This window comes from Lolium rigidum, chromosome 1, assembly GCF_022539505.1.
Source record: "Lolium rigidum isolate FL_2022 chromosome 1, APGP_CSIRO_Lrig_0.1, whole genome shotgun sequence".
Lineage (NCBI taxonomy): Eukaryota > Viridiplantae > Streptophyta > Magnoliopsida > Poales > Poaceae > Lolium > Lolium rigidum.
The window spans coordinates 350667342-350677238 of NC_061508.1; the positions used below are offsets into that span (position 1 = coordinate 350667342).

At 44.6% G+C, this 9897-nt stretch overlaps 1 protein-coding gene across 1 annotated transcript; it reads right to left on the reverse strand.

Annotated features, from left to right (window-relative positions):
• Nucleotides 1–1416: 1416 nt before the first annotated feature.
• LOC124684599 (E3 ubiquitin-protein ligase ORTHRUS 2-like) lies at nt 1417–6422 on the reverse strand. The gene is made up of 9 exons (XM_047218876.1): nt 5949–6422; nt 4184–4716; nt 3964–4089; nt 3394–3496; nt 3227–3291; nt 3017–3119; nt 2751–2889; nt 2449–2663; nt 1417–2358 (listed from the first exon to the last, which is right to left on the reverse strand). The coding sequence occupies exons 1-9, from the start codon at nt 6420–6422 to the stop codon at nt 1672–1674; spliced, it is 2445 nt and encodes an 814-aa protein (XP_047074832.1). The 3' UTR covers nt 1417–1671.
• Between the last annotated feature and the right edge of the window lie 3475 nt (nt 6423–9897).

The following is a 9897-nucleotide window of genomic DNA, read 5'->3' on the forward strand; positions in this document are numbered from 1 at the left end:
TCATGGTCTCTTGGTAAACTTTCTCATGTAGTTATTGGAATCAATGGTTACCATAACAAAACTATGTGTTATTTGTACTTGGTTTAGTGTAAACAAACAAATCAGGAGCTGAGGAGCGTGTCAGTGTCAGAGTAAAGCACAATGTCTTCCGAGAAAACGATCACTACGGATGAACAGAAACAGAAAGGACGCATCGAACTTTTTGATGAGTTTAACCAGACAAGACTCGGTTACACCATCGTTTGATCAATTAAAGCAAAGGGAAAACAATATAAGACACACGCATCGTGCGTGCAAACTTGACAGAAAAAAAAAGTGAAAATACCCGCACGGCGCAACGTGCGTGTCTCCAGTGAGCACTTACTCAGTTAAACTACTGGTCGATCATATTTACTACTTTGAATTTTTAAGATGAATATACCGGAGATTTCATTAGGTGGACATCCACGAGAATACACAGTTTGGGCGAACACTATGATCCTTTCAAGTAGGCAAGTAGCGCGAACAAACTGCATTTTCAAGGACAATTAACACGAAACTGTTTCGCTTCACTAGGGAGGGCTTCGGCAAAGCCCCAATCTGCCCGGAGGCTTTGCTGCTGTAGGCAAAATTTGCTTCAGTTCAGGTAAAAAAAAAGTGGTTCAGTTCACGAGTAGTTCTACTACCCACATACAGTGAAACTCCCTCAGATACACACCTTCACGCATCCATCTTCCGTACAAGATTCTACCAGAACGTCCACTAATAACATAGGAAAAAAGGAAGAAAACAAAAACCACACCGATCCAATTTACGAGTCTATGTATTGCAGGAACCAGACCCATAAATTGTGGATTTGGTAAGAAACCACGCCTAAATTTTCCAATACAATATCTGTTATATAGTAGTCTATGCAAACTTTCAAGAAACAACAATGCTAAGAGCCATAGAACTTCAACATGCAGTCTTCTTATACGATTTTTTTCGAAAACAATAAACTTGATGAAAGGTACCAAGATTGTTTTGAGAACCACAATACTTGGGCGTGGAGATATAGTTGTCATGTGGGGTTTCCATCAGTCAGTTGGGAGATCAACTGTCTGTCCGTCTGATACAATGCTAAACTTGGGAGGAAACCCGAAAGAGATGACAATGAATACATCTTGCGATGCTTAGCTTTTCTTGGCTAGATGCTAAGATTTCTGAGAAAACATAAAAATAAAACAAGCTTGCTACGATGTACACCATCTTCACTGAATTTTCACAATTCCATGATAAAACTAACCAGATGCAACAGCAAGAAACACACTATAGGAGGATCACGAGCAACCAACCAGATGCAACAGCATAGATCAACTACTACAACCAGCAGCCGTAAATAGTTTTAACCAATACCAACAGTGCCAACATCCAGAACCCATCTGCAGGGGTACTAAATTTAACTACAAGGTTCTCTTTCACCCAAAAGGATTGACAGCAATCTAGCTCCAGTTCCATCTGCCTATCTCCCATACAAAGAGACACACAGCAAGCAGTCTAAATACTACAAATATATATAGGTTATATATCATACGCGACCAACCAGCCAAAAATCGGAGCCTGACCTCGAAGAACTGAGGTGTGTGGCTTCTGCCTTCTTCATCATCAATGGTGACAGTAGCCTCAGGACTCCTCATCCGCCTCAGGCGGGCTTCAGTTGCCACTGCTGACCGCCTTGGCGCTGCTCCTGGTCCTGGAAGCAGGGCTACCGTCAGCCTCAATAGTACCCTTGACACCACCCCTCCCCGACCTGCGAGGGCTGCTGACAGCGGCAGGACCGCGGCCTCCAGTGGCAGCCCTGACGGTCTTCTTCTCTTCAGCTGCAGCTACAGCGTGGCTGGTCTTCTTCCTTTTCCCGCCGCCAGCTACGGCAGTGGTGGCTGTCTCGGCGCCACGCCCCTTGCGCTTCTTCTGAACCTGCTGCTGGGCACCTTCTCCCTCCTTGTTTTCAGCAGCCTCAATACCCTTCTCCGCCTCCTGTTTCTTCACAGCATCCTCTTCAGCTGCATTGTCCACAGCGGCATCAGCAGCGGCGATCTCGGTCTTCATCTCATCCTTGCCTTCCTCGTCATCTCCTTTGCGCTTCCGACCCTTCTTGACAATTTCTTCCTTGCTAGTGACCACAATCTTGACCAACTTCTTAACATCAGCATCCTGTTCTCCAAGATCTTCAGTCTTCTTCTCGGGACCGTCATTCTCCTCCTCATTCAAGCTGCTGTCGTCACCATCCTCCTTCTCCAGAGCATCCTCATTCTCCTCATCAGATTCCTCCGCGACTTTGGCATCCTCGGCGGCCTGGCTTTGAAGAGACTCAATAAATTCCATCATCTCCCTGTTGATCTACAGGACAAATATAATAAAAATAACATCAGCAAACATACTTTAGAAGTAGCATCACGCTTTAACAAACTTGGGTTTAATTAATTGTACCTGTGGGTTCTCCATGAAGTCACAGATGTCAGTGGGGCACAAAGGGCACTTCTTCACAATCTTCTGCGCCCGTAGAGTGCGGCCACCCCTGCTTCTCTCCCTCATAGAAGCCTTGTCTTCAAATGATCCAAGCAGACACATCTTGCAGAAGTTGTGGGCACAGGGAGTGGTCATTGGTTCTTTTATCACGTTGCGGCAAATGGAACACCCAAACTCTGCGTATATAACAAGGTAATTAGAGAACCACTTGGAGTAGATTCCAATTTTTCTAAGCCAAAACAAGACGTCGCAACAAAAACTACCTTTCAGCAGCCTTTCAGACACGGACATACGGGCTTGCCTTTGGTACTTCCTGATCTCCTTGTCAGATACAGGGTTCCCTGATTGGACAGGCTTCTTGCTGATTGGTGGATCCTTCACCCACTTCCAGCCTGCTTTCTCCTGTTACAAACAGACATGCATCAGTTGTGACATATTAGTACAGTGATAATGAAAGGTTACAGTTGAATATAGATCAGTTGTGACAAAGTATGGTGGTAATGAAAGAAGAAAAGACATGTTCACATACATCATAGTCCCATGAAGGGGATTCTTTCCTCTCAGTGATGTCAGTTGCACGTTGCAGCTCCTTAATCTTGGGCAGTGGTCTCGGCCGGTCACCATGAAGATCACTTTAAACCAAATAGCACAGCATATCAGTGTAAGCGATGCACACTATTTTTTAACACAATAGTATACCCTGGTCCAAATACAAAAAAAGATAATCAATTTGTCAAACCTGGTCCAAGGAGCTGGCTCGTTGTCACAGCGCACAAAGAGGTACCTGCAGACCTTGTAAGTACCCTAAAACCAAAAACAGAAGAATATATCTTAATCTTCCACTAAAAGTACAGTTACACAAAGTAGAGAGCAACAGTGCTGCATGTGTACAAGATCTAAAATTACCTGAACACCGATCTTCCTCCAACATTTCTCAATTCTGTAAATTCCATCATACCGCACACCTTTTTCCTCAGGAGCATATGAAGAACGCTTCTCTTTGTGGGACCTTTTTCAAATAATGTAGTCAAGCATAAGTTCACTAGTAAGAGGATACGATGGACAAAATGTCAGCCGAATAGTAGATGAGCTCCATAACTGTAACAATATGTACTCTCCATCCATTTTAAAATGTAGTGCATATTAGATTTTCTCCTAGGTCAATTTTGCACAGTTTGACCAAGTTTATAGGAAAAATATGAAAATATAATCCATGATGAATCTAATGGTTCTGATTTGGTATTGCAGATGTTGATAATTTTTTCTATAAATTGGTCAAAGTTCAACATAGGACAAAATTAGTTTACACTATATTTTCATAAAGAGGGAGTAACAAACAATGAAAGACAAATCAAGGTAAAAAAATTAACAATGCGCATCATTAACACTGTAGAGCTAATGGCATTTATACAACAATGCATCTACTTATCAAATACTGATATTTGAGCCAATGAGCATGGCCAAAAAGAAGCATACCGTACAACCCTAACAGGGTAACCCTTCAAGCAACTAAGACGCAAAGCAGCATTAGAACTTTCAAACTTCTGATCTGAAGATTGCTGCTTGTTTGTTCTCTTGTTCCCACTAAGATCTCTTCCGCCACTGTTGGTACAAATTATTTTACAGAAATGATAAGTGCTCATATCTTGGATCAGACACGAAAGTACAAGGATAGAGAGTGGTTAAACTAGCAAACCTTCCGGTATACAGAAACCATTCGCCATGGTCCTCGTCATCTATGTAACCTCCTGAGAGTGCTACTGACTGAGCACCATGTGTGGACTGGCCAGCAATACCAGCTACGTGAGGTAAATGAGCACCCCATTGCCTGCACTCAAGGCGATCTTCCCAGGTTTCCCCAACTAGAACACCAGTATTCCTTCTTGGGTCGTTTTTTGCAAGAATGGGGCCAAAATGATCAGGTGGAGTAGTCACAAATATCTGACCACTGGCAGCATTCGCTTTGCCAGCCCTCTTTGCCCTGTCAGTTGTAAAAGCTGCATCGGGTCTATCTTCATTTCTAATGTAATGATAATCATTTGCCGAGCCAGCTGACTTAGCATTCTTCTTAGTCCTAGCCATACGGATAGCTGTAACTAATGCTGCATTAATCCTTGGCTGTTCTGCCATCTTGGATGGGATCGGTCCCCGACATTTCCCACACGTCCTTTTTCCACTATGAATCCACTTTTCAAAGCATTTCAGGCAGAAGTTATGGCCACATGGTGTCTGCACGAATGTAAAATGTCGTTATGACAAACAGCACCAAAAAACTGTTCAATAAATGAGTCACAAAATAGTAGCAGGGTATGCTATTCTGGCTAGAGTATTTATTTACTAGAATAAGAATCAATAAGGAATGCTGGAAGTATTCAAACATAACATACCATCAAACAAGAAGAAAAAAAAAGCGTGAGAAATGTTGCCATGCATGAGCTAGTTTTGAAGAATATACTAGCCAGGAAAGAAAACAAAGTATAGCAAGCACTGAAGAAAATAGAAGGTTTATGTTTGTACAGGAAACTGGATTCTTTGCACAACAAAATGCAATGATGTCAATGCAGAAATGGCTGTACTGACTTGAACCATCCATTTCTCTTGCAAAAGGAAACCCATCCATGCTTGTACCCTTTTATTGTCTATAGTTGCAGGGTGCAGTGTGGTAATGCACTGTCACAAAAAATTATATTCATGAAACCATTCCATAGGGAAGAATAGGAAAGCATGATTATGATCCAAAGGAAAGCCACGTTCCTGCTTCAAGCAAAGCACTCATCAGAAAAAAAAAAAAAAAAACAGACTACACATTACATATCTTCAGGCTACAGCAGGACAGGTTAACACTGTCTAAATAGAAATGCAACAGAGGAAATACATCAAAACAAAGAACGAAGCACCACTCAGAAAGACTGGACTAGCATATCCTGAACCATGATTCAGAAGAACAAGGCTGGACCAAGTGTAAACCCTAGATGATTCAGTTGGCCATACAGATAGATTGATTGGTATTTTAGGCTTTCTCTGAAACAGGCACGAATGTGGTCATGCGTTACTATCTTACTACAGACAAGCATGCCCAGATAAATGGATGAGCCATGACAAGTAAAATAAGAACAAGCGGATGGGGCGCACAGCTGATAACTTCTGAAGCACATAGCAATCAGTTGAAATAAATAAAAACATTTTTTATGGAGATAAAGTAAATAAATCATGGAGCAGAAACAAAGCGACGCAGCTCATTACTGCAAAACCCTGGCGCATCTGACGATCAGATCTAACCATTATGACAAGCACACAGTGGCAGATCATGACGGAGCCACAGAAACAGGGCGTGAGCGAATAGATCCGTAACCCAGATATATATTGCAGAATAGCATAGCGGCGGATTAATAATATGAACTGTCGATCCTCGAAAAATAATAAGACTGAGGCGGGGGTGTGGGGGGATCTGAAGGGCTTACGGTGACGGGGCGGTCGGGGAGCTTCATGCAGAAGGTGCAGGAGAACCTCTTGACGAGCGGGTCGTCGTCGTCATCCCCATCCCCATCCTCGTCCTCCTGCTCAGCCGCCTTCCGCTGCGCGGCGCCGCCGAGGATCTCCTGGCGCGCGCGCGCCTTGTCGAGGTCGGAGAGCGCGGGGTCGGCCTCGATCCTGCGGATGGCGGCCAGCATCTCCCCCGCGGCGCCGGCGCCGCCTCCGGCGGCGCCGGCGCCGGCGAGGGAGGGCGCGGGGGCGAGGGAGGGGGAGGATGCGGCGTCGCCGGAGCAGTCGGGGCAGACCCAGGCGGCGGCGTCGGCGAGCGCGGGCGGGCGGGAGAGGCAGGGGGAGTGCCAGGGCGTGGCGCAGGTGGTGCAGTGGAGCAGGTCGACCTCGGCGGGCGCCGCCGCGCGGCACGCCATGCACACCCCGTCCCCGTCGCACGGCAGGTCCGGCATCTCGTCGTCCGGCGGCGGCGGCGGCGGCGGGTGGGATTGGGGAATGGGCGGAGGTTTTTGAAATTTGGATTTCGGAACGGACTGTGGGCGGGCGGGTCCTCCTCCTTCTCTCCGCTCCCTATTTATTAGCCTGGGTGGGGGGAGTGGTGGGGCCCACGTGCAGTGGGTGGTGGGACCCCATCGGCGCGTGGAACTCGCTTGGTTTCCGACGAGCGGAGGTGTACGCTCGACCCGTGACACTGACAGTGGGACCGGACGACGAGGGGCCCGCATGTAGGAGACGGTGGGTGAGGAAGCTGTGGGTGGGTATGGGGATCTGGGGAGGAGCGATGATGGATGGGTCATTCACTTGTTTGGTTTTCCTCCAGATGTGAATCTTTTTGCTCTCAAAAAAAAGGTGTGAATCTTTTTTCTCCTCTGCTTGACCGGCTGATTGGATATGTGACCTGACTCGACGTGCTTTATGGCAGGGGCTTAGCTAATCTTTTGTGATATGTAATAAAGTGTAGAGATGGTCAAAGTCAAGAAAATATCATCGAGATATTTTGTGTGTGTTTGGTTTCGGCTTATATCTTCGCCGCATAAATCTTGGCAGGTCAGAAAGGCAATATAATTAATGTGTTTGATTAACTATAAATTGGTAAGTTTTGGCCGAATAAATTAACTCGACAAAAAAAACATTCTAAAATATATGGCTAGTAAATAAAGAAACAAAAATGGGAAAAACAAACAATAAGGTAATGAGGGAGAGAAAAAAAAACTAAGTAATCGTACTTCGTCTTCCTCAATTTGATCTGACTTGGCGTCCATGGAGTTCTTCGTCACTGCCCGTTTGGATCTTGCTTGGCTTCTACGAAGTTGTGTAACCTCCCTCGATCGGATCTGGATGAGCTTTTAAGGAGTTGTTCGTGCTTCCCAGATCGGATCGGACTTGACTTCTCCAAAATTTCTCATACTTCCTCAAGTGGATCTGGATCGACTACAAAGAGCGTCGACCTACGGTGGTGCGACGCACCATGTCATCTTTGTCGAAGCCATACAGGTGGTTTGGCATGTCGGGCGATGGTGGCGGCAAGAGAGGGGCAAAGTTAAGCATCTCCAAAGAAAATAGGTGCAAAATATTAGCATGCTAAAAATAGGAACATCGTCGGAATGAAAAGGAAAAGTAAACTCACCATATAGAATGAGAGAAACACCATCATATCGATTTGTAACGATGAAATTTCCCATTTGATTTACATGTAATTGCTCGTCCTTCCTCGACCGAGATCTGACCCAACTTCTACAAAGATGTTCACCTTCCCTCAACGGGGAGGTTGACCTACGGCGGTGCCATAGAGGGAAAGTAAACATCTATGAGAGGTCGAGACATACCTCGTTAGGGTTCTGCTGATTTGTCTATACTTCCTCATCTAGATCTCGCTCGCCCTGACATGTGCTTCAACCGGATCTGGCTCGGCTACTAGCGTACACCATGCACACACTGTCCATGTCGCATGACATGTATGATATCTCGTTCGACGACGGTGGCGAAAGAGGGAGACATATGGAGAGGGTGGATGGGCGAATGGGTGGGTTTGAAACTTCAATTTGAGACCGACGGGTGGGTTGGTCTCCTTCTCTCCTTCCTATTTCTAGCCCGGATTTAGCGTGACGGAGGAGGGAGGAGAGTGGTGGAGCCCGCATGCAGTGGGAGGGGTTGAGGGACATGTGACACTAGTAACAGAAGTGGGAGTGGAACTCGTTTGGTTTCCAACCCACGGACGTGTACATGCGACATGTGACACTGCTTAGGGGACCATACACTCTAGGGCTTATGTGTAGGAGACTGTGAGTGGGGAAACTATGTGTAGATATGGTGGGCGCCTGGGTGGGGTGGTCTAGGATCTTGGGTTTTGGGGAGGAAGGATGATGGGACATTCACTAGTTTGGTTTTGCTCCTGTTGCAACCTTTTTTTTCTCATATGCTTGATTGGTTGATTGGATATGTGACCTGAAAAGATATGCTTTGTGGAAGGGGCTTGGCTAATCTTTTGTGACATGAAACACGTAGAGTTGGTCAAAATTACTCGTGGTAAAATCATCCAGATATCTTTCGGTATATTTGGTCATGGCCTAGATATCACCCGCAAAAGGCACGATTGGTCAAAAAGCTTATAAAATATGTATTTTATTACAAATTGGTAAGTTTTGGTGAAATAAACTAAACTAGGCAAGGGAGGCATGCTAAAATATACGGCCATTAAAGAAATAAAAAAGGTGAAAACAAACAATAAGGTAAGGTTATGAAAGAGAAAGATATCTTCGGGAACAAGAGAAGCAACCTCAACTTAGAATGGCGGGAGTTCTTGGGAGTGGTGTTTTGGAACATGGGAGCATATGCTCCCTATATTTTAAAATGCATCTTGCACATATTTTAAATTTCAAAAAAATTTAAACAAAAAATTCGCACGTACATCTTCACGTGCTACGCGCTCACAAAGTCGTTTCATAAAAAATGAACTTATCATGTGACATGTGTAAAAAAGACAAAATTCAGTGTTGAAAATAATGCTTTTCACTGGATAAGTTTTCTCTTTTTTACATAGGCCACAAAAAATATTGTTTTTTCGTGAAACTTCACGCATACACATATATTATGGAGATGTACACGTAGAATTTTTTATCTAAATTTTTCCACACTTCAAAATATGTTTTGTTGGTAGAGAGAGCATACGCACCCGGGAGCCGAATTGAATTTCCGGGGAGTTCTTGTTGTTGTCAATAGGCATTTCCTTGCCATCACACTATTTCTACGGAGTTTTTCGTCGATCTGGCTCGGTTTCTACGAAGTTTCTCATCCTTCCCCAACCAGATCCTGGCTCAGCTAATAAGGAGTTGCTGATCCTTCTCAAATCGGATTTAACCCAGCTTCTAAGGAGTTATTCATCCTTCCTTGCACGGATATTGCTTGTCTTCTAAAAAGTTGGTCATCCTTCCTCGACTGAATATGGCTCGATCACGAGGAGCTTTTACCTATGGCAGTGCGACACAACAGGATGTCATCGTTAATGTCATACGGGTGCTTTCGCATCTTTGACGCCGAAAGAGGGACAACGTTAATCATGGCAAAATAATAATGGTCGCAAAACATTGACATGCTAAAAATAGGATTTTCATTGAAATGAAAGAAAAGGTAAATTTACCAATGAAATGAAACATTGTAAGTTATGGATGCATCACCATATAGAATGAGAGAACATCGGTTTGAAACGATGAAAGCTCCCACAGTATTTCTATGCAATTGAACTGCCTTTCTCTACCAGGACCTGGATTGACTTCTACATAATTGTTCATGCTTCCTCAACTGGATTTGACTTGATCTCTATAGAGTTGCCAATCCTTCCTTTCTAGATCTAGCTCAGACTCTATAGAGTTGTTCATCCCGCATCAACCTCTATAGAGTTTGTTATCCTCCCGCGCTTAGATCTGGAGT